Source organism: Amphibalanus amphitrite, unplaced genomic scaffold, assembly GCF_019059575.1.
Source record: "Amphibalanus amphitrite isolate SeventyFive unplaced genomic scaffold, NRLGWU_Aamphi_draft 000147F_arrow, whole genome shotgun sequence".
NCBI lineage: Eukaryota > Metazoa > Arthropoda > Thecostraca > Balanomorpha > Balanidae > Amphibalanus > Amphibalanus amphitrite.
The window spans coordinates 66,360-92,194 of NW_024881642.1; the positions used below are offsets into that span (position 1 = coordinate 66,360).

The following is a 25,835-nucleotide window of genomic DNA, read 5'->3' on the forward strand; positions in this document are numbered from 1 at the left end:
CGAACTTGTGTGGGCTAAAGTGACAGTGTTTTACATGACAGTCGAGCACGAGCTCACGGGTTTTGACAATACATACGTCAAGGAGTGAGCCGGAGCTGTACGTGGGTGCAGTTACAAGTTGATCGAGAGAGTAGTCCGATAAAAAGTCACTTAGGTGAATACGCGCGCGGAAACTCCGGTGTTTCAGCAAATCGCAGTTTAGGTCGCCGCAGATGACAAACGGAACCTTGGGGTGGTCGATCAGGATCCGTTGCAGCTGAGACTCGAGATCGTTGAAATCAGCGCGTAGGGCAGTGTCCGAGTAGCGGGGCGGTCGGTAGAGCGAGCAGACAATTAGCTGACGATCTTTCTCCAGTTTTAGGAGGATCCACTGGGATTCCAGCTGACTCTCACGGCACGGCGGAACTGTGAGTTTTAGCGCTACAGAGGTGATAGAGTTTTTGGTAGCAATGGCGACTCCACCGTAGCCACTGCCGTCGGGACGATCCGCACGGCTGAGTGAGTACCCGGGTAGCACAACCAGCCGACTGGGCGTGCTGGGTCGCAGCCAGGTCTCGGAGAGTAGGAGAACGTCGAGGTCTTGACTGCTGACCACGTCGGTCAGTTCGAGCAGCTTCGGCTTAAGGCTTTGAATGTTGAGCGCGCCGATAAGCAGTCCGGTATTGGACAGACGGTCAGATTGTAGAGTCGCCGCCTCAGTACGACGCGTGCCCCTCCCCCTTCTCCCCCGCGCTCCGCGTCGTTGGGGTCTCCTCCCGCCGCTGCGGGCCGCGGCCGGCGGCCGGCCGGCCGCCGGGGACCGGCCGGGCGGCGAGCTGAGCACACCCCTTCGACCTTGAGAAGGGGCGGGCGTCGCGCCGGCGGACGATTCAGGGGACTCGGCGGAGACGCGCGCGGTCGTCCTGGGGGCTCGGGAAGATTTGAAATCTGGCGTCCGTTTGGTGGCCGGATCGGAGGCTGAATTCTGGTCGCGGGTGGTGCTCGGTGATAGGTAACGAGTATCACGAGGGAGCACTGGTTTTCGGCTGCTGACATGGTGTCTTAGCTTTCCGTCGGCTCCTCCATTTGCTGGTCTAGGTAGCGGCGCAGGGGCTGGGCAGGCCACGATAGTAACGACCCGCACAACCGCCAGCAGGGCCAAAAGGCGGGCAATGTCGCGATGCATGATGAAGAAGCGATGTACGCAGAAAAGAACTTGATTCACCAAAATTCGCGGGTTGGCACGGTAGTCGGACCACAATCACACTCACACGCTTGCACGCGAGGGAAAAGGCTAGAGGGGGTAAACGGGGAGGAGCGAGCAGCGCTCGCGACCGCTCGACGCGGCGCGCTCAGCTGAACTGGCGCGCTCAGCTGAACTGAACAGAGGGGGCAGTAAATTCGTTCGATCGCACCATTCCCTTCGGAATTAGAGACCAATTTGAGACTTGTCCCGTTTTGGTCGGGACAACAAAAAGACGAGTCAGAATTTAGAAGATTTCTAAGGAAAAAGTGTACTGTGATCGATATATCGGACGTCACCAGGATATGAGCCCACGAGATAAGATCTGGTAGAATTACTAAGCAGACAAATGGCTGGCTCCCGCCTTGGTTGTGCCGATTCATCATCATTCGTTCTAATGCTGTCCCATTAAAAGCTGGCTATGACAAGGAATGGCATGGGAATTTATTAAAAACTGCGGGAGAGATAAACTTTCGCGATTTTAAGGATCCTTAAGCACCTATATCTTTTCGATCAGTATTGAGAGTGATCCATGGATGTGGCCTGGACATATGAGTAGAGGTGGCAAAAGATGAAAATTTTGGGAACCAGACTCGAACCAGACCCGGCTGGACATTTCTGGAACCAGTCGGACCCGGCCTTAGTTGGAATCGGAACCAGTTGGACCCGGTTCCCCAAAAGTCGATTAATATAAACTACTTGTAGGTATCATTGCATCATGTAAAGCAGCCTATTTCCCACTGGGAATACTCATGAGCTACTGTGTGCCAAGAAACATTCACTTCATTCACTTCATATTTTGCAATAATTTGTAGTGTGCAAGATGTACAGTTTATGGTAGGACCCGGTTGGACTCGTCAGAAAATTTCCAGGAACCGGTCTGGACCCATATGGGTCCAGAATGGTTCTTTGAACCGGGTCCTCGGGTCCACATTTTGCCACCTCTACATATGAGCGTGAAGTGGATCCCGGCGGAAATTATGAAAAGGGCGGACGGCGCCTTTGATGAAATTTTGACGACGCGTCCGGGACACGTCAAAATTTCATCAAACAATAGTATCTTCGTCTTGATACACTCGGATAAAGCATAGCATTGGAATCCACACAGGAAGTTTGTACGCACGATTACGCAGAACGCACGGAGCCATGCCAATCGTCTAATCATTAGAGCAAACATCCTGATCGGCCAACAATCTATCCTGATGTCATCCGGTCTGTCAGGGTCAAACCGATGACAGGTGGTTCGTTTCACAACCGCACCCCAGCTCTCTTATAAAGCCTAGTCAGTTGGATTGAGGATTGAGGAAACGTGGTATGATTTCGTATGATATTCACTTCAAGCATCAATGCTGAGCCATAAGCCTTCTCAAAGGTGATGATGCTTGGTGAGAAGGTGATGGGTTAATTGCTTTTGGGTTTTGGGCTTTGGAAAAAACTCAGAACTGCAAAGCTGAGGAATACGGTAACGGTATCCATGATGAGAACTGGGGAAAAATCACCTGCAGCCAGCTGAAGCCAATGACTCGCCGACTCACCGTCCATGACTCACCAACTCACGGTAATCGTGACTCAGACTCAGTCTGCGTGACGGCGACTCAGCGACGCACACGCGCGCCGGCCGTGACCGACGCTGGACCCCTCCCCCCCCCCCCACTCTCCGCTGACTCAGCATGGTGAGAGAGCGGCCGTTACCCCTCCCCCCCCGGAGAGACAGTGGAAACGGTCACGACTCTGGCCAATTACAGGATGTCCCAAGCCGCCATCGACTGGTCGTTAGTGCTGGAGACACCGTGACGGGCGTATACAGGCGTTACAGTCTCCTAGAACAGTGACAGCGGTACAACTACATACCTACAGAACAGTACAGACGATAGTTACTGACAGGAGAGATAACAAAACAGACAACAGTTGGAGACAGCAGAGACAATAGAACAGACAACAGTGCAGACAACAGTTAGGGATAGCAGAGGCGACAGAGCAGACAACAGTACACACTTTGAGACAAGGAAGAGAGCGCTTCCTGAGAGAAAGCGCATCAATGAAAACAAATCACTCGCTAACTCGCTAAAGAGCGATGATCATGACAATTTTGACGTAATAGGCCTGCATTGCGGTATTCAATTTTGCACGACACATTCATGAAGAGAAGGTTCACGGAAGGTCGTGTGGGTTCCAAAAATAGAATTCTAGTGATACGGAAAATATGCGGCTTTTATATCACTCTTGGCAGAGATATCCTGCCAACTTTCCATAACAAATTCGCTCCGCTTATGCATGCTACATGCATCCAAGCGTCACGAATCGCGGAAGGCATATTTTTAGGAATAAGATACAAGTGGTCGCTCCATTGAGGCGTTACGCCAAAATCGGTTGCGTGAAAATGTTCTTTTACCATTCCTTTCTTTTGTTTCACGTATCAGCCATGAAGAGCTGAGAGTAATGTCTAACACATCACACGCCTCTATAGTGCACAGCCCCTCCTCCCAGTGATTTGGTAGCACTGTCAGCCGCTCTCACTGTTCTCACCAATATACCCCCGGTTCTCACCTGTTGTCGATTGTTGGGTGAGAACTGCAGCATGGTGGAGACGTGGAACATTATCTCGTTCTCCCGGTACTGGGCGTACACAGAGTACTGACCCGTGGAGTCAGCTGGAGAAGAGAGGGAAGAGTTAGACGGTCAGCAAGGTCGCATCACATACACAAACACAATTTACACAGCACACACATCACATACACATGTAGATTGTAGATACATAGTTTCTAGTTTGGCAGCCCTCGGTAGTGACTTTTTTTTAGCGAATCTTGAGGCATGCGAATATTTGCGATCCGCGGAGTGTGAATGACAAAACTTTAAATAACTACGGTCGAGAGATCAATGATGCAATCATTAGGAGGATTACCGTTAGATGAGCTTGGCAAGTTTGTTTGTTTGTGAAGAAACAGGAACGCAGCGGCTGAGCGGCTTAAATTGAGACAGAGATTGAGCGCCGTAATACCCGTCATTTATAACCAGCAAACAAACCAGTCAACAGTTTTACTGATAAACATAAGCGTAGGAACCATGGGTGCAAGGGTGCAGCTGCACCCACAATATTTATCCAGTGGGTGCAGACAATGTATTCTGCACCCACAATAATCTGAACCAAAAACCCCTTTTTCACCAACACTACTTCCCATGCAGCACGGCAAATTCAGGATATGTTGCCTACTATCCATCTTTCGAAGCATTTGCTACTGTGATCGGTGATGGTCTTCAAAACTTACTTTTGTGCTGAAAAAAAGGGAAATGGAGCATGTGATTGAGCACATACCGAACCGATGACCCACTGTCAAAACTTTTAGCCCGATATCTTCGAAAATGGCTAAGTTGGCCGCTTTTACTTTTTGCGGTAGTCAATATTGACAATATTAGCCCTCGAATGTGTGCAGCGTTTTCCAGCTTCTAATGTGTAGGGGGAGGGGGAGGGGGGTCGGTTGGACCCCCCTTGCCGTTCGGCCCTTGATCGAGCTAGAGCTTCGCGGAAAAAACGAAGGTGTTGCCCGTGACGAGAGGAAGCCGATGATACCCAATTTTAAGGTCCTACTTCATTGGTTGACCTTCCAGGTCAGGTCAATATTCCAAAAGTCGGGAAAATCGGGACCTGCTAGAACTGCGTAAAGTGAAGCTGTTATCGGGTTTTTCGGGATGCTGATCACAAATATCTGTTGTTAGTTTTGATCACAGATGATTTCTTCATGCATTTAGGCCAGATCGGGTCAGGTCAGGTCAGGTCAACCATTAGGCGTCCTACCGGCTATCCATAGTACCTAGGTGTCAACTACCACTGACGGCGTCGTAGCATGTCACGAAAGCACTAAAACTACTTCGTAAACGTTCAAATGGATGCTAAATTCGAAATCAGCCCTATAAACTACCCTAGAAACATGTAAAACTCGAAAAAGTGAACCGAGATCATCAAAGGTCAATGACCTGACCTGACCTTCAGGTTATCTTCACACCCACCGTGATGCATGGGAAGAACATCATTTCACATGTTTGGACGTCTACGAGTATCACAAAAAGACTGGAAACGCGCGGATAATGTGAGCTGACATACGCCAAATCGCGATTCCGGCCGAACATGGTCTCGAGAATCAGGTCAAAGGTCTTTTGGGTCAGGGTCATGAAATTTTTAGAGTAGGTGTAAAACTGATCAACTCGAGGGTACTAAAAGTTTCGTCGCGATCGGCCGCTTTTTGCGCGAGTTATTTGCGAACAACCATGGGGGAGGGGGGTTCATCCGACCCCCCTACACTGTACACATGCGAGGGTCAATGCTTCCAAATGCACTTATCGGTTGGTACCTTTTCGACATGGTACACCCTCAAAGTTCGTAACGAGCCTTCGCTCGGGTGTCGCCCCCCCCCCCCCCGCTTCACCGGCCATGGCTGGATTTCTGCACCCATGCACCCACAATGTTCCAGCCGTTCCTACGCCCATGCTGATAAACCTTCAGTGATTCATCGTCAACAAACAATACCACTCAACAAACACATCAAGCAACCAAACCCTCCAGCTTACACCTGTGTTGAAGCTAGCAGAGCATTTTCAGCCACCCTAACTGTTCCCAGAACTCACTCTTGTTGTCCAGGCCCGCCTTGTACTTGTCGAAGCCCTTGAGTCGGACTCGCTGACCGAGCATGTCTAGGAACTCGTCGAACGCCGGTCCGGCCTGTTCGTTGTTGTACATCTCTTCCTCGGTGCTCTGGCCAGCTCGGCAGTACATGATGCCCACCTGCGGCACGGGGTAGCAGTGTCAGAAGAGAAGAAGGCGTGTGAAAACGAGTGGGTCGAGGCATGCCCTGTGATTGGATGACGGCGCGCTCTGGGACGAAGCTATGCCTAGGACTACAACGGTATGAATACACGATGATACTTAGACTAGGTCTAGGTCATGTCAGTCGTGTGACTAGGATGCTATGACGATATCACTCTCTTCGAGAGGAATATCTGACTGGGTCACAGCAGAGCGCCCATACATTCAAGGAGTGAAAAATTGCCAATAGATGGATGACACTGTCAAACGAGGGTGACGACGCACACGAATTTCGAACATGCTCTCGCCATTTTCACACTTCGTTTGGTCATTTCTCAAACACCAGGGACATTCTTTGAGCATCACAACACATACAAAGTCCTCCACACGCTGTCACATCCCTGCTCTCAGGGTCAGTTAAAACTTCGGTCATCTCATGACTCGACAAGGCCGTTCTTTGGCGCAGCACCGTCTAACTCACGGTCCGTTACTTCATAACGACATCGTCCGATATGGCGTGTCATGATCGGAGACGAGCAGAGGCCTCGGAGGGATAACACGGCTCATGACAGCTGCTCTGAGGATTCAGGTCAGCGGGCGATCCTGAAGGGGGTGGATGGGCGCAGGGGGACTGAGTAAGGGAGGGGGCGTCACGGGTCACAAATGAATAGGGTGAATAGGTCAAAAAACGCCCCCATTAAGCGCGAAACCTTCTGACACTCAACCCAACACAGATTACTCAAACCTTTGGGCACCATCATGTAGCTCATTCTTTTTACTACGCTTTGAGACCAAGAAAAGACACCTGCGTGTGGTATTTAACCCCTCAAAAAGCTTTTCGCATACCCTTACAAAAGGGCGTTTTGCCCCACACCCTGGGTAATACGCCCACACCCATGTGCAAAACGCCCCCACCCCATCCAGCAACAGAACATGATGAACATGGCCGAACTTGACGTCATTCTGACGTCATTTGTGGTCAACCTATCATAGCCTTTGGAATAAAATTTTGTTGCAATGTGTAAAATGGATGCCCGGAGGAGTCCTGAAAGTTTGGTGACGATATCTGCAGTCGTTTAGGATATATCAGCAAAAAAGGACAGGGAGAGGCCTTTTCGGCACCCACCTACAAGGCGCTACCCTGCACTCTCACCACCGTGCAAAACGCCCCCCTTTTAGAAAACTGGGGGCGTCTTGCCCCATGCATCGAGTAGGCGTCTTTCCCCATCCGCTCCATTTCCGGTCAACAAAATATTGACAAAAAACGCGCCACTAACGCCGCAGCATAATAAATCCAACAGAATGACAATAAAACGCAGTTTTTAGTGATATGCACAATAGCAAGTTCTGTGATATAAAGAGGGCATCAAAATATTAGGAATCTTCTGTAAAAACAACAAAAACAACACCCCAAACCAACATCAGCACCTATCCACGCTGCTCCTCAAGGCGCAGAACCGGAAATAGAGACCTATACGGTAAACAAGCAGCTGACTGTTCTGAAAGACAGGATGAAACACCTATCCGTCGATAAGAAATACGATTTTTTTTTAGGGGAGGCGTTTAACCCAGGGGTGCGTTTTCCCCACAGTTACCTAAGAGCGGCAAATTCGGTGCAAAGGAGGCAACAACAAAAAGGAGGAAAAACGGTACAGGTTATATCATTGAATGAATCTCCCCATTGGCTACCCTATACAGATGCATACAAAACTACATTTTGTAAGAACTGCACACAACTAGCGGTTTACACCCCATCTCGCATTTTCCACTGTTGACTAGCCTACATCGACCAACGTGCGTCCTTCAACCAACGTCTGCCGGTGACAGAGCGAACGTGACACAACGATGCCGCAGGCACGACACGAACGCACTCACATTCCTGCAACGCCGAACGCACACCATTTCTCCGGTCACGTGGGAGGACGGACGTGAGACGGCGCGCCACCACTGACAACGTGCATGATGCCAGGGGAAGAGAGCGGAGGGGGGGGGGGGGTAGACAATCGCTCACACAACTTCAGTTTTCGTGCCAACATACCATGCAACATTCCCGTGGCAGTTGAAATGGCCGAAAATAAACGCTTCTTGGAATGAAATGCACCTCATTAGGTCCAAGAAGTCCAGTTGAGTTTGGAGCTGACAGACAGACAGCAGACAGGGCCGAGTCGACCGCACCTGTCCGCCCCTGGCAGCCGCCAGCCTCAGCTCTCCCGACACCAGCCATTTACAAGAGCTGTCGGCGTGGGGCGGCCTGTTCCCGAAATACCCCGCCGGGGGCGGTCGTGCTCGCACCACACACGCTGCACGGCCGGCCGTACTAACAGCACGCCCTACGGCGTACGGCCGGCCGTACTCAGCGCGTTCCACGCCCATACGGTGCACGGCCGTGCGCACCCACAGAACGCCTCACGCCACACGGCGCGGCGCACGGCGGGCTGGTCTGAATGGAACCTCTGTTGGCCTCAGTCCGGTCCCCGCACCCCGTCGGTACACAGGGCCAGACGCGGGGCGGGGTGAGGGGTATAACGACGGGGGCGGCGTCACGCTCCACCGTCGAGCCCGCCGCGCCGGGCGCCGTCGGACAAAGCCCGTCGACCGGCGCCGTCGGCCGTCGTCTATCGTCGGCGCCGACAGCTTTCTGCGGCACCAGTTCAGCGATTCACCGCTCCACGGGGTTCCAGGCGTTCTAAAGTTGGTAATGTGGGCGGAACACGCGGCTCCGACATAGTTCACCACAGCCTGGGGCAACAGGGTGCGGTATGGGGCGCGGCGGGGAGGGGCGAGGCGACGGGCCCGGGAGGGATGGGCGTGGATCGATGGTATGTTTGAGGATAGCAACAGTGGCACGAGATCCACGTGCTATGGAACGTGACAGATGCACGTGAGTATATTATGGAATTTGGATGAGATTCGCGGACTACAATCTACATGATTAATTTTCGGCTGAAATATTCAGGAAGAAGTTCTAGGTTTCTAAAAGAGGACATCGCAGCTGTCCAGCTCGGTAGCAACACCTACCTTATACCGGGTGAAGATATTCTGCTCATCGAGCTTCATCAGGTAATCTTCCGTACGCTGCTCGGGAATCGCCAGCCGCAAACTGCAACAGAGAGCGGGGTCACGGGGTCAACACGGGTCACAGAGGTCACGTGACTTTGCCGTGACGGTCATTCGTCCCGTACGGATCGGTACGAGTCACACAGGTCACGTGAAGCTGTCGTGACGGTAAGCTGTCGTGACGGTCATTCATCGGTCACCGATTCCTGCAGTCCACAGACCACCAGGACCGTCAGTTTGACAGGGCGCAGGTCAAGTACACTACACACTACACAGGACATACCACCCGCGGCTGCCGCGTGTCGTGTCACGGCCACATTTCCTCCCTACCTACGACAATTATCTTAATGCATGTGCCATTGTGGTCGAGCCGTGAGCGTAATCCGTCGCGGGCGGGCGGCTGGTGAGGTACAAAGAGCACAAAGCAGGCCGCGCAGGGCGGTGTCGCGCCCGGGCGGCTCCACTCCGGCGCGGCGCGATTAACTTCTTCCTGTTCCCGCGCCGCTGGCGGCTGCGTGACCGGCTGCGTGGGAAGGGCCCGGGAGGGGCGGACGGACCTAGAGGGGAACCGGGAACCGGGAACCGCCGGGAACACTCTACAGGGGAACCGGGGAACCGCCGGGGAACGGCCAGGAACCAGCCGAGCCGGCAGAAGAAACCGAGGAACCTGCCGAGAAATCTGCTGATAGCTCTTACACCCATTGCATGAGTTGGAATGCCGAGAGGCTCTCCGAGTGTCCCACAACGAACAAGTTCGTTGATCAGTGGAGCAACGCTGATCGGGGACCGCTGACCATGACGTAACAGCTGAATAATGAACACGTAAGCGTGCTTTATCTAACGAGGCGCCCAACGCCCAGAAGCCAACAGAAGCGATTTGTCAGGGGCGTCCTTCCAGAAAAAGATCCCAGCACATTACGCCCTAATCCGCAATCACTGTCACGCCAACATGCTAAATAGCGATTCTTTTCGCATTATACGAATCAGTGCATCAATCATTTGAGACATATGATACGAGCCATAACATTCTCACACGGAATCATAGCCACAACTATGACAAACGATGCATAGACACATGCGGATCGTCTGTGCTTTGGTTGGCACAAACAGTGCCGAAATTCACATCACCCAGAGGGCATCGTATGATGGAACACATTACACAAAGCTAAGCCGCAGGGCGGTGGGAGGGCCACCAGAGTAGGGGCGCCGACCACAGAGCGGTGGCAGAGGACTGGAGGAGGGACAGAGGATGAGAGGAGAGGAAGAGGACGGGAGGAGGGAGAGGAGAGGAGGACGATGTGTGTGTGTGTGGGATCTGCGACGGCCCGACGCTGCCATAACAAACATCCTGCTCGCCGCGCCCGCCCCGCCCCCTCGCAGTCTGTCGTGACCTTTGGAACGTGACCCTCCCTCCCTCCCTCCTCTGTATAATGATATGCGTCTCTTACAGACAGAGGTTATAGCGACAGCCTCGCTCAGTCACAACTCGCGTCACTGACGTTAGTACCGTGACATCACCGTGACGTACCATCACGGTCAGTATCACATCACAGCACAACATCACTCCCCTGCCGATCCAGGGTCACTCTCCCGCCACGCCGGGCGGCCGCAGCCCGTCCCCTGCGGCTAATACCTTCCACTGACACGGACACGACACGGCTAGATCAAACCTCCCGGGCAGCGGCGGCGGCGGCGGGTCACGGGGTCAGAGGTGCGAGGTCGACCGACGTCCCTAACGGCACCAGTACGACGGATGACATCGCCACCGGGCGAGTGACAGCGCGGCTCCTGAGCCGCCGCGGCCCGGGCTACACGGAATGATGCGAAATGACACTTGAGCGAGCGAGTGAGCACAGACAACGGCAGACCTCGGTCCAACAAACTATTAGCCAAATGCCTTTCCAGTATCCAGGCATCCAGTCAGAGGGACCGGTCCAGAGTAGCTTGTGGACAAGACAGATGAACAGTTTTAATTACTCGTATACTATAAACCGGGACAGGACAGGATGCCTGCGTGCCTGCTCGGCTTCCGGATATCCTCTGCTCGCGAAATGTGTGTGGACTGTGGCTGCACCCGTATAGGGACGTTCGCGGGAGGCAAACACCCAGCTTGGGGACGTGTGCGTAACGTGGCCCACAATCACCCAGCGACACATGACCACCCGTCAGGGGACAGCGTCCGTGTCGTCACGCTGTGTGACATATCACAATAGACGGGTCGCCGCGGGGTGACCGTTCCGCACAGTGCGTGCGGCGGGAGTGGCGACCCCGGCTCTGCTGGCCCCCCTGTTCAGTGTTCACCGTCCGTGTCAACTCGGTCACTTCAGCGCACAAAGGACCCGGCGTGTGTGACAATGATAACACAGAGCGACTAAATGGGCTCAGGGAAAGCCTGGGAACAGCGCTCCGCGTGGAAAGGATCCGAGCTGTCACAAACCGACGCGTCTCTTCTTTCATTTCTCCGTCCTCCTTTCTAAACACACCCTGATTGGCGCACGCCATACAAAGCACGTGCGCATTTGATCACACTCGAGTTTCTCACCACTCGATCGATTTTGCGGCATCGAACTCGGTCACAAAAGGCCACTGGACCCCGGGGCGGCGCTTCATGGTCCCTCCCCTCTCTCCCTGCCCTGGGGCGCGCTGCTCTCAGTCCGAACAGAGGGAGGTCCACCAATCTGTGGCGCCTCTCTGGCGGCCGCCGCCGGGCCAGCTGGGGGCGTCATTGTGTGAGGCTGCCGCCAGCTGGAGCGGCAGCGCGAGTGACGCCCGAGCCGCCGCCGGCTACTGTCGGCAACATCAGTCATCACAGGACAACCGGCGCCGTCATCGACCCCAGTCTGACTCACTCGGCCAACCGTCAGAGACATCATTCACCGTCACCACGCCGCCGTCACGGCGACGGTCAATTTCTCAGCCTCTGTGTCGAAACGTCGCCACCGACGACCCGTCGGCCGCTGCGTCGGAGCCGTCGCGCCGCGCCCGGCACCGGGGCGAGGCGAGGCAGACCGGGTGTCCGATTATCGAGTCCGCCGTACGCTGGCGTCCCGATTATCGGGTGACGCCGGGCGGCGCCGGCGCCGGCGGCGGCTGCGGCCATTCATCGAGTAGTTGCCGGTCAATGGAATCCGGGAGGCCGCCGCCGGGGACAGCGGATGGATTCCAGCGGCCGGTGCCGCCGCCGCTGCCGCTGGGGCGGGCCGAGATGGAGTCGTCACAGGTGACCCCGCGCGAGTCGAGACTGGGCGGGAGGAGGTCGGCAGAGTGGGGACCAGGGGGTTAGGCGGGAGGACAGGATGATGATGATAATTTGGGGGTCTAGGGCGCCGGGACTGCGGTGGTCATCAGTGCCCACCATGACAAAAGAGGGAGACGGGAGGGCAGGTAATGATCTCATGGATGGTAGGTAAAGATCAAAGAAGGGCTTGGTCGTCATCACCATCCCCTCACAGTTTGTTCACCACACAAATGGCCAGCCGTTGCTGTTGTTGTTTCAGATAGTTTGTAATGCGGTGCAGCATACCCTTCGGGCGTTTACCACTGGCGCCATCTATGGGCAAAATTATCAGATCCGGACGCCGCTGAGCTGAAGGCAGCGGCGTCCGGATTCTCACCCACCAGTTCGCACCGCACCCTCCCTAGTTGTCTCAATCATCACCGCTTAACGTCTTTACCACAGGGCCTGCTCATTGCCCGCCCGGCGCGGACCATACCTGCCCATTAGGGCTGGTCCGGCGCGGTCCGGCCGCCCCCGCCCGCGCCCGACCTGGGCGGTGGACCACCCGCGCAGCTGTCCCGGGGAGGCCCCTCCTGGTACCCCTCCCTTCCCAGGACCGGTCTGCATTCCAGGGGGACGGAGGGGTGGGGGTAATATGGGCCGGGTGTGTAATCAGTCTAACGCGATTCGTGATAGTGAAGGGACGCGCAGGTGGATCGCATTGGCTCAAAATTCATTAGGTCGCTGTTGAGTCAAACTTGAGCCGAGCCGAACATCCTTGTCAGAAACTTGGTCTGCAGCATGTAGTGTTCCAATACATTGTCATCTGTCAAGCAAAGTGCCACTTCGTGGAAGCCGCCGAGATCCAGCACATACTAATTTGTGACTCAAAAAGGCGAAATAAAAATTATCAATACAAAGAGTAGTCGGGCATGAAGCAACATCGAATCCGTGAACTGAATGACTCATCGTGTTCCAGTCAATCATCTGAAGTTTTTACATCCAACCCTCACGAAACGCCTCCGCGAACACGACCATTTCCGGCGATCGTGCCTGCCCTCCCGTTATTTCGGCTCACATCCCGATATGTCCCGCTGTCCACCGTCCATTTTTACCGTCCGACCTTCGAGCCAGCGTTCGATTTGTCACATCCGACCTTCGGACGGCGGGATGATTTGTCCCATCGTGTCGGAGAGTCTGATAGCGACGACAGTTGGACCCGGCATCCCATGTCACCGTGGCAGAGTTCAATGGCAACGGACCGGGGGAGCCGTCACGACCTCTGCGTCACTCCTCGCCGTCGCCGCGCCACCACCGCCGCCGGCGCGCCGCTCCTCGCCGCGGTGCGGCGGGTGGTCGCCGGCGGCCGGCCGCGGGGTAGGAGCCCGCCCATGACCGCCCGGCCCGCCCCGGTCAGGGTCAGGGGTCAGCTCGGTTGCTCACGCCCCGACCCCGGCAGCGGTGTTTGTTTTGGCAGGTGGGTCCGTCTCACAGGCCGTCACGCCCCTCTCGTACGCGCCCTAAACGGGACGGTGCCACACCTGTCAACAAGGTCTTCGTGTTTGGGCTGTGGGACGTCCTCTGTCTCTGGGAATTCCTCGTCACTCCTTGTTTTCACACACCAATGGATCGCAGACAAGGAGGCGGAATAAAGCGCCGCAAACATGATTCGACTGTGGGCTATCAGTCGCCATACCATCAACGGCACGTCCACACTCCACACACATAGGAACAACACTCAGCAGCTGCCAACACAAATACCAGACATAGCACCTCATAAACAGATCACCAGTTATAAACGAACAGGCAACAGCGACCTTGCAAGTTGGGAGCTGATGAAACCAGGTCGCTCTGGAAATGACAGGAGAAACTGTAGGTGCTACTCTCACTAACAAGCGCCGTAAATAAATTATGGTTTGCTGTAACCAATGTCCGGGGAACAATTTCGGGGCCCTGACGCCTCCATATCTGTCTGATGGCGCTGATGACGCTCTCTTTCCCCGCCCGCTCAGCCAATCACAGCTCAGGATTTATGGACGTCACGGGACCCGCGCACACATTCATCTTCCTTTTCCCGATGAGAATGGAGTGCTAATCAGCGATAGTCCGGAACAAACAGACCTAATAACATCGCGCTCGAACATGGCGCAACGTTCCCGTCACGCCGAAACAGTCGTGATACTGCACGGACAGGTTTCAAACATGCTAGTCAACGTCTGACATCAGACTGTTGCAGACGATATTACGGCAAAGTCAACCTTATTTTCATTCCACATTAGCGAGACAATCCTGGCTTATACCCTGTCATATACCGCCACTGCCACTGCTGATATCGCTTTCACATCCAGCCGCCACTGACAGACCTCCAGCGCTGCCACCGCCACCATCGCCACCGCTGCCACTGCCACGACACCCCACCGCTGGCAACAACGCCGCCACCGCAACTGTCAGACCCTCGAGCGCTGTCTCCACCGCCACCATCGCCGTCACTGCCACTGTCAGGTGTTCCAGCGCTGTCACCGTTCTCCACCGCAGCGATCCATCAACACAGTCGCCGCCGCCACTGTCCAGCACGTGCAGATGAGAGACTGCAGGGCCGACCGCTGAGCATCCATCACCACCCCTGGGACCGGGCGCCGCCACAGTCACCACCGCCGTCACCAGCACCACTCGTGACGGTGCGCCGTAGACGTAATCACCAAACAAAGAGACCAGCTAATGAATGTCCGAGCACGCCGCTGGTAAACAATGACGGCGGAACACGCACTCGCCGGCGTGCGTCCCGCAGGGGCCGGCCAGTCATGAGCAGCGAACGCTCCGCTGCACCCCACGGCGTGGTCGGTCCGAGCTATACCGCCCAGCACGGCGGGCCCTAACGACCTGTGAGCCAAGACTGCCCCGGGCAGCACCACCCACCCCTACATCACCCGTAACGCCACGCGGTGGGCGGCAAGGGCTGCGTAACGCAACAAAGCTGCAGTGGAAATCACATCAGGTAACGAGCAATGGTAAATAGCTACGGGAGCCGGGTATTGCCGTCTGTCCTAGACCAATACCAATAATGAGCCCAGAGGAGTACCGGGTGGCGCCGATTGGCTGACGGAGAGACTCCCCGCGTAATGACCCGTCTGTCTGCCGGAGACCCGGCTTCCGGTATCGGCCGGCACGCAGCTGTCGCGGAGCTGTCACAGGGGCTGTCACGGAGCCGACAAGCCACTGTCGGTCAGAGCGCAGTGTCACGGGGCTGGAAAGTGGCGCCTGTTGTGTCCACTGTCCACCACAGTTTGCAGTGAGCGTAACGACTTCCTGGATCTGTGCCACCTGCTCAGCAGCATGTCCATTGTTTCAGGAATTTACGAGAGATAAGAACGCAGTCGACACATCTTGCCATGATCAGTGTAACTGCGTGTCAAGCAGCACGACACTTTCTAGGAAATGCTTGTGATCAATGCAAGCGATTTCTTATATAACCGTGCACTCCATGTGTTCTAAGTTCTAACGGACCAGTTTCAATCGTGAGAGCGTGATGCACTTCCGCGGTCTGTACCGATGATAAGCCAGTAGCGTTCCGCGACTCCTCAACTCGCACTGTGCTCTCTCACCCGGCCATTCTCTCAGCGTTCCCGTATCTTCTCACTTAGAAGCACCTCTCCACCTCCTAACTAACCATGAGCAAAATCAGCTACCCCTCCACCACCTTACTAGCCCCCGAACAGGGCAGCTGCCTCTCCACCTCCATCGTGTACTCACCAGCTGGCCTGCAGCTCGGGCGCCACGTGGTCCAGGATCTCCCGCACCGGCAGCCTCTTCAGCTTCTCGGCCGGCTTGGCCAGCTGACAGAGCGCCTCATCCAGGATCAGCGCACGCACCGTCGGCAGCTGGGGGCGGAGAAGAGCGCGCAGACGGTCAGAAAGGCGTCACAATGCAGACAGATCTGATGGGCGTCAGACAGACGGATAGAACGAAGTCAGACGGTTAAAGAGTCACGATGGTAATGATTCAGCTTTGGATGCCAGGAAGGCATGGGTCACCGCCATCATTCGTGATAGATATCTAAGTGAAATTACTGGGTGTCGGCACGCGAACAGTTTGCTTGGGACACATAGGGAAATTGTGACATGAAATCAACTGGCATGAGTGAAACAGCAACATGACCAGCTCAGGAAGGTTTGTGCACTTCGCAAGTCGCCAAGAGGTATAGGTTGTAACTTGTTTGCCTGCCCTGGCCAGCCATTTGTGATATTTTCAGTCGCTAAAACACGCACAGGAAAACCTGATGAAACTGCACGTGGACAAGGAATTGTTTCAAATCCTTCAAAAAAGTCCGTTGAGCTTTGGACCGGTATCACTGAATTTCGGACACACTACAGCGCAGAAGTGATCGGAGGCGCGGCCGGCAGAGAAGGAAACCCTCGGCCGACCCGAACTAATGGCGCGCGTCAGGCTCAACAGAGCACATCAGTTCTTACAAGAGCGCCGGGGAGGGCGGTCCCCTTGATATCATCTCAGATATTCCTTACAGAGGACGGATGAATGGAAGCAGAAGTAGCACAGATTTGGTGGAAGGGTGGGCAGAGGCGGCGAAGAAAACTGGACGGTCAGTCAAACAAAGATTTGAAATCAAGTACTCAAAATGCATTAAAGTCATGGAGCGAAGTTTCGTGTGAGCTGATGAGAGACGGCTCAGAATCGGCATTGATGGATTTCATTTCCGTTCTTACAACCGCCAGTGAAGAATGAAAATGATTCACCGCAATATACGACGTAGTCAGTCCAAAAGCCAACACCATTCATCAAACATGTTCGAGCCATTGAAGAATGACCACAAAATATCAGATTACCTCCAAATAAGAAACTGGCTTGTCAGCCCAGCCAACCACTAAACAAACCTGCAGACATCCGTCATCGTGGACAGCTCACCGTAGCGTCAGCATGGGTTGTCGTAGACGTAATAAATGAATCACCCACGTGACACAATACAATGGCGAGCGTAACACGTCACTTTCTGCAATAAGCCTCTGACACGTCACGAAACCTGACATCAACTACGTAACACAACACAAACCGATCGTTACGTGCCACAACACAACCCAAACCGATCGTTACGTACCGAGAAACCGCTGAATCGCCGACCTAGATCGAGTTCAGCGAACACCAAAATAATGCAGGTGTTGCGCATTGGGCATGCAACAGAGCGCGGAAATTACGCTCGGTACCGCAAACTTGCCACCGAACGGCCGGAGAGCGGCGGCAAGGCATCCATAAATATACAGCGATGATGTCGGCTCAGCAGCAGCAGCAGCGGCAGCTGACTGAGCAGGCAGGGAACAGCTGACCGGTAGGTGACCCGGCCTCGACAGTAGGCCGTCCTCTGCAATCGACAACAGCCCACTGCATGGAGATTTTATATGCATAGAGATACGCTTGCTTTAAAGTTATTACATCTGTATGTATTTATATCCCTCGCCGGACCTATTGGTTTTCTACATACGCGCCGGCCGAGGGGGGGGGCGGGTACGACCCCCCCCTCGCCGTTTCGCCCCTGGTGGAGCTAGCGCGTCGCGGAAAAAACGAGCGTGTGCGCCGTTACGAGACGCAGAGATTGGTACCCGATTTTAAGACCCTAGGTCAACCGGTGACCTCTGAGGTCAGGTCAAGTGCCCCAAGGTACGGTTCAGTTTTTGGTGAATAACTTCGCAAAAAACGGCCGCAGAGCGCCGATTTTGGCAGCATCGTGTTCGTCTCGCTCAGGCGCGTCGAATGATATGCTTTTTGTCCGGGTCAGGTCAACTTGGGGTGTTGACCTCAGGTCAAGGTCAGGTCAGCACCCCCAGGTCACGAAGTTGGTCGAAAGGGGTCATGTCGCATATCATTCGATTCGGCAGGTCTTCCTGAGTCCATTGGTGGCTTTCCCGACTCGCTAGCGCAATTTGATCAAGAGTTATTGACGAAAAACTAATATGACCTTGATGACGTCATAAATGACGTCACGGAAGGTCAACATTGCAAAAGTGACGCATCTAACCTTGCAAGGAGTGCATAAAATCACGATTCTGTGTGCTTGAGATAGTTGGAGATCGTTCCCGGCGCCAGAATAGCAGTTTTCATTTTTCCCCATTGACTTATAATGGTGAGGTCACGAAAATGACCTGACCTCATATGACCTTTAGGAAAAATCCGAGATATACAAGTTGTGGGACTCATAATGGATGCTAGATCCTGCAAGTTTCATTTCCCTGTGACATCTCCTCTGGCAGTGAGGGCGTTGCGAAGTTGCGACATCTGAAGACCGTGCAGAGGTTCACTTATGACGTCATAGGTCAGTGACCTGACCTGACCAAAAAATGCGGTTGGTGTCAAAAGATGCGGCTTGGATCAAAGGTCAGGTATGCCAAGTTTCAGCTCTCTATCGCCAGCGTGTTCGGAGCTATCGCGAAAAAACCCTATGGGGGGGGCGGCACCCGCCCCCCCCTCGGCCGGCGAGGGATATATCTCCTCGTCAGGGAACACCCATCCGTCGTCCGCCCGACCATCGAGCCAAGGTCAGCACAGACGTGCAGACTCGGCCGGCGGAGCCACAGCACTTCATCTCCCTGCCCAGCACGCTGCAGCCCGCCCCGCCCCCAGGCGAGACGGGACAGGGTCAGCGACCTCGCCGACCATGGCAAGAGCGCCGAGCCGTGCTCTCTGAACAGAGTACGGCGCCGTGCTGTATTTTGAGAAATGAAACTGTGCCGAGTTGTGCTCCGATCACAGCACGCCGCCGTGCTGACCGTGCCCGGTCTGTCGTGGCGACCGTCACCAATCGGTCATTCGGTGCGCCCGTAAACCTCATCCTCTTCTCTTCCAGTGTCAGGAGAAGGGTCGATGCAGCGCCACACGCGCAGTGACAGCGTGCACCACTCACTGCACCAGCAGTGACAGCGTGCACCACTCTGTCACACCAGTTAGTGGCGGCGTGCACCACTTTGCCACGGGCTAGTGATGAAGGACGGAGCACGACAGCACAGCGCGGTCACTGTTCCGACTCATCAGAGCCGTGCTCCGCCGTCACCATGCAGTCCGTCTCGCCGTATAGCATACAGCACGCCTGTACTTAATCCCCCACTCCCCCCGAAACGCCTGCATTGATAGCCTGTCGTGTAATGTAAGGGAAACGTTAGCTGTCGTATTTTCCGACAGGCTCGGTTAATACTGTTGTTAACTGACAACTTGACCTTTTCACGCTCTTTTCATATGAACCGGTAGTTTCTGCAATGCCTTCCAGCAGTGTAATGTTACAATTCTACACCACTTCCTGGTATGAGCTGGCGTATTTTAAGCGTGAGCCGCAGCACAGTACAGTGGGCACTGTTTAATTTATCAGCGTTGTTGAATGTCAGCGAAATTGATTGCTGGCGATACCAGAGCAGCCAGTGCTCCCGTTCCTGTTATACTGCGTAGAAAAGCACATCAATATGCCAACACAATGTGCTAAATTCGCAGCCGCCAAATTTGTGTTGCAATGCCGCGGGTCGCGCATACGCAATGAGGCCGTATATGCATCAGATTAAGGTTCATCGTCCCAAAAACCGCGATATTTAGGACCACGTCACATCAGGGCAGGTCCCCTGAGAAGCCGACAGCCCTCATTCATCCACAGACACACTAACCCGTCCCGATAGCCTACCGTTCATGCGGGTCGGGTTTTTATCATCTCCGACCGCTACCACCCGCGCTCTGAACACCTGAACAAACGGTACCGGTAATAAAAACCTCCGACCGACAGCCCGGGTGCCGGTGACTGACGTGACCCTACGGCCACGTGCCCGACCGGGTAACAGCTGAGGTGCGGGCAGAGACCCCATACACCCGGAGCCACCCCGTGCCAAACGGGACTCCACACCAGCCGTAACGAGCGCTGACATCACACGGCTGGTAAACGGAACAAGGGCTGACGGGTCGGGCGCAGCCGGCGGTGACAGAGTTGACCTCTGCAGGGGGGGGGGGGGGATTGCTGCACAGCAGGGCCGTGTCACCCACTGCATACACCGGGAATATAGTGGTTACAACAACTCTTCTCATTACCTAAGGCCAGAGCACCGTCCCACATTTCTGCGACCCTGACATAGCATAGGTCAGAAAATAAGGAATCACTAGGAACCATTAGCAAGAATGTAAGACTTTTTTATCAAAAGTAGTAGAATTTGACAATAAAGCACAAACATGTTTTTACAGCTTCAAAGTAGTAACAAAGCTGTTTTTCGATACAGCAGAACACTTTTCTATTTTCCGTTTAATTTTTACTTATGCGTCGACACAGCAGTTGCTGCGTTGAAGGAGGAACAAACGTGAACCTGAATGAACGATTGTAGAGACGGACGGCGGCTAGACTGTTGATAAAGGTTGACTGAAAAAGGCTGAATGGTTCAGTAAGAGCAGTAGGGCGTTTGGATGCGGCTGGAAGACCGGATGACCGAGCGGCAGCGTTACTTGGATAGCTGGATACGGCTGAAGGGATGACTGGACAAGGCCGGACAGTGGACACGGTTGGATGTATATTAATATAGAGCTCTGGAGACGGTGGGACGGTAGAGAATGGACACGGCTGTAGAGATGAGGTCCTCGGCGCGTCAGCCGGTCGCATTCGGCTGGCCTTGGCGACTCGGGACCAGCGGCTCGGGCTAATAAATACTGGCCGGCCGCCGCTGATGGGTCTGGCACTGCGGCTCCTTCAAAAGCGACAGTGACGTCGTTAAAACTTCCGTCCCTGACGGCACAAAATGTGCCAGACTGGTGCTGTGTGGGAGACTGTCGTCACTCTATAGGACGGGCCGACCGGGAGGCAGTCTGGTCCGTCCACACGAGCCGAGAAGTGAGTTAGGGCGCTCTGTGGAGAAACACGCTGCAACGACCGCCTGGGGATAGTTTCCCTGTCACACGACAAACGCCGCCGCCCATCAGAATTCCCGTCGTTTATCTACCAGTGAACGCGCACAATTTGACAGCAATCAAGCAATGGCCCCTACAAAACGCTGCATAATGTCACAAAATGAGACATAATGCCGGCGCTGGGCGCACTTTCGCCGCGTGAGTTCCCACAGAAACACACGATCAAACGACTGCGAAAACAGGCACGTCACAACACGGAGTTTCTCTCTGCTGTCCCTGGTCGTGTTTGGAACATCACGGACGAGTTGACCGTCGGTTACCACGGTAGCCGGTTGGTAACACATTCAAGATGTGTGCCGTATACCGGAAAGACCACGATTCCTAGGGACGACATGGGGCAAACTGTGCCCGATATAGTGTGCAGACGTGCCTGTAGAGATGGGGCAGCATGATATCAGGTGGACCATGGGTCAGACCGCGGCGGTCCGAACTGGCAAGGTGTCTGAGTCAATGACTCACCACAGACCACACTGCGCATATACTGCGCATCAGTGACTCACAGCGAGCCGCTGGAAATAGCTCCCACAGCCGCCGCGAGGTGACACAGCCCCAGTGACCGGCGCCCAGCCCAGCGCAGTTCCAGGGGAGGTCAGTCCCGACCCGGGGCCGCGCAGGTAGCCACTGATTCACATCGCTGTCCGGCGCACATTCCTCACACACCTACATAACCTTGAATTCCAGGCCCTCAACCTTGAGTCCACACATAACCCAAGACGGTTGCCCGCTATCTCAGCCGCTGGTTAATGGCTGAATGACCGCCATGCAGCAACACGAACCGATTCGGTCGACCGTGAACAGTTCGCCCGCCGAGATGTGCTCTCGGGAGGCCAGCAGTGTCAGTGGCCGCCGCTCACGACCGGATGTCACGACTCACGAGCCGTCACGATCGGAGGAGCGCAGCGGAACCACGCCGACACGCACCACCGAACACACCGGCGAACGGGATGATTTTCGAAACAGCTCGGCTATGAAATGAACCGCGAGGGAAAAAGGTAAACACCAATCCATGAATCGAAATTCACGCCGCTCCGGTATTCATGATATGGAGATTTTCTCACGGTGTTTCCGCCGGGCGGTTGATATACGACGGCGTCGAAATTATACACGCGCTGCTCTGTGTACTGTTTGATGAACAGCATAACAAGTCACTCACATATCCCCGTGCGCCTGCCGTGATTGAAGCAGAATTGATCTGCATCAACAGCGGGTATGAGTGGGTGAATAACGTGACAGCCGGTCGTGCCGGTGCCGCCCCGACCCGCCTGACCTCGCCTGGCCCACTGAGACGCCCCCAAAAACACCGCGCCGGTCGTGCCGTGACCGCCGGAAAAACGCACGGCGAACGGCACGGAACCCGCTCGAGGAGAAAGTATACGGTCCGTGGATCAGCGCAGGGCGGGGCGGCGATACGGAAAAGGCGTTACGGGCCGAGCGGTACGGGACACGTCCTGGACCGCTATGCTCCGCGGTACTATCCAGTACCTCACGGCCGTCGCTGCCCCCCTCAGCATGTCGCCGAGCCGGTACACCCCTGGCCAGCGACAGCAGCTTAGCCGCCGGATTGGGACCGTCCGCCCCCGCCCCCGCCCGCGCCGACCCGGGCGGGCCGTCGATCCAAGGTCGTCGGCGCGACGCAGCGCATTCTTTGCCGGCCACCGCTCGACGGGTGTCGGCGGAAAGAGAAAGGCCCCTCTCCGGCCGGGCGGCGCCGCCTCCGGTAGCCGCCCAGGCCGGCGGCGGGGGGCCGCCCGGTGGCCACCGCTTTTTCCACCGTCCCTAATGACGCCCGGGGCCGGTAAATTACATCCCCGGCGGTAGCAGACCGCCCTGGACCGCCATGGGCCCTCGCTGTGCCCTCGTTTGGCCCCGAGCAAGTCCGCCGTTCACCCCAGCCCCTTCCCAAAGCATCTACAGCCCCGCCGGAGGCCAGTTTGAATCGCCGCGCGCTGAGGGCAGAGGAATGCGGCGTCGCCCGCCCACCGGCACCGCGGCACGCCGGGGTATGAACCGGGACTGGGCCGGATGGGACCGCGCGCAGCGGCCGATTAACAAACACTTGCCGCTGCGGGACACCGCCGGGAGGCTGTTTGTGTGTTTGTGCGTGTGTGCAGCTCCCACCGTCGGCTCGCCAGTCGGCGGGGGGCCTTCGAAGACGACACCCGAAACCGGACGAGGGCGGCGCAGGACCACCCGACTGGGGTGCGGCGTAAAGGTGGGGAGAGCGTAACGAACCCAGATTGGTCACACTCGCCACCGCCAGCCGCCTCCACCCAGCCAGTTCGCAGGGAGTGGACCCCACGCAGACAATACCGAGACCATTACTCGAGTCATGAAAGCGATATTTTCGTTGGAAACTGTCCGAACGCCACCATCACCACGCAAACAGTCGTGAGAAATTCAGTTCGAGCGAGGATGGCCGGCCGCAGGCTCCCCCAAATGTTCAGTCTGGTCACCTACAGAACGCCACCATACAACATCATAACGACAAGCTAATGGAGACAGGCTAATCATGACGACAAAATAATAACTACCGCATAATCACCGCTCCCCACCGCCGACCAGCCGCCGGCTCAGGGGACAGGTCAGCGGCCCGAGGTCACGGGGCGGGTCAGAGGTCACGCCGGAGGCCGGGCCGCTCCCACGCGGCGAGCATCCGCCCCCAGAGAGGGTCATTACGCGGTCACGACACCGGCCTCTGTCCCGGCACCCGTGTGTCCCAGGAGGGGAACAATAGTCCTGCCCGCTACCTGGCCGGACAGGGCCGGGCGACGGGACAAAGCACTGGTGTCTACACCTACAATCTACAGCTACAGCATTGAGTGTCTTCTGGTGACGGCGGACATACCATAGTCCGTGTTCTGTGAGCACCTCTGTGACGTCACTCAGGCATCCGACTGACGTCATACCAGTCGTTTTTGCATTGTCATGGCGCCTTCATGGCTCAATTTGCATACCACAACACCCATGGCGCGTTAACTCTGCAACCTTTGGCAACATAGGTACCGGTCCTCTGTGCAGCAGGATTACCCTGTACTACGACAAGCGTCTCTCCCTTTTCTGACCGCGAGTTTGTCTGCTCCCCGTGCATAGTTACGTCACTATCCCGGTTCTTACGACCGAACGCCAGGCCAAGAATGCGGCCTTCTGGTGCGTTCCGCCCCACCGCGGTCACCTTCCTTTCCCCAGCGGCACCCCTTTGTGCGGTTCCCCACACCGACGAGACTGCCAGGAACGAACACCGCCGCCCGCTCCCGCCGGTCGACAATGGCGAGGGCTCTCCACTGGAGGACCCGCCGAGGACCATCCACTGGAGGACCCTCATAGAACCCTCTGAGGACCCTCTGAGGACTCTCAGTCCAGCGGAGCCGGCATTCCTTCGCGCCAGAAAGTGGCGCGGGAACGGCCGCCGGGAGGAGTGGCCCGAGCGCAGACAATGGAAAATTGAATATTTATCATGGTAGCTGCCAGGAGGAGGAACGAGTTGATAACCGGCGCCAACTGTGGGCGCATTCCATCCGCCTCAGCCGCTATAGCAGCGTGAACCAACGAGGCACCCGATACAAACTGAATTAATGGAACCGGAATGCCATTGACAACGGGAAAATCGGCCGCGCCCCGACAGGTTTTCGGCACGGGTTGTGTTCAGGCCAGCACCGGTATCTGAGCCGCGCGGCGGTTTTATTTTGGTGGTACCGTTCATTTGCAGTGTTCGGGACACGGGCAGGCGATGGGTCATCCCACCGACGAAAGAGGGCCGTCCCCGTCTGCCACTATCCGGTCACTGCCCAGCCCCGAGCCAGTCTGCGGCTGACGGATAGGACCGAATACAAACAAACCGACCGTCAACCGCGGCCCACCGCCGCCGCCGCCTCAGACCGTCACCGCGGCCGCCGCCACCGCTTCAAACGCCACTGCCGGGGGCATCGCGCCGCAGCTTCAAACGTCACCGTTTCAGACGCCGCCACCGCCACCAGAAACGTTACCGCCGGGAGCATCATGCCGCCGCCGACCGCCGGCATCTCCGCAGCCACTCCGTCGTTTTATTCCGCCACCCGCGCCACATTCGTCGACAGCCTCCATTAAGCCCGTCCATTGTGCCGTGTGACGGAGGGGTAGGGGTCGAAAAGGCGCGCTGTCCGAGTGTCAGGGGCGAGATGGGACGCCGATAATCTGCCCTCCATCACGGCATGTTTTAGCGTGCCACCTCCACCGCCGCCACCACACCCTCCACCGCTTCCCCACAATCCAGCGCCGGTTGGAACAGGGCGGATATCGCGTTTCCGCTGGCCCCGCTCCAGCAGGCAGGTATGTGGTCGGGTCGGGTCGGGTCGGGACCGCGCGCCGACCTGTCGAGTCGTCACGCACAGGAACCAAAGAACGCCGCAGACGTGGCTGACGTGCGCGGCGCGCGAGCTACATTCGTGACCTGCGGCGTGACCTTCAACCGGATCCTGCAGAGGATAGTGGAACGCGAACACTGCGTGCGCGTTACTGAGAGTGACCGACTACCGGCTGACGATCAGAAGACACTCTGAATTTTAACGAATACCTGATACGGGATTGCTGTGGGATCTGCTGGTCATGGAATGCGGGAAGCTTGATGAAATCGA

General features: G+C 55.8%; 1 protein-coding gene across 1 annotated transcript in view; it reads right to left on the reverse strand.

The window, feature by feature from the left end:
- The window catches only part of LOC122382816 (signal-induced proliferation-associated 1-like protein 3), an 81,171-nt gene that overhangs the window by 20,813 nt on the left and 34,523 nt on the right, over positions 1–25,835 (reverse strand). Inside the window, exons 5-8 of the mRNA XM_043368634.1 lie at positions 16,045–16,172; positions 9,039–9,120; positions 5,843–5,999; positions 3,770–3,873 (exon numbers count right to left, since the gene is read on the reverse strand). Coding sequence (XP_043224569.1) covers positions 3,770–3,873; positions 5,843–5,999; positions 9,039–9,120; positions 16,045–16,172 — 471 coding nt within the window. The remainder of the gene's footprint in view (positions 1–3,769; positions 3,874–5,842; positions 6,000–9,038; positions 9,121–16,044; positions 16,173–25,835) is intronic.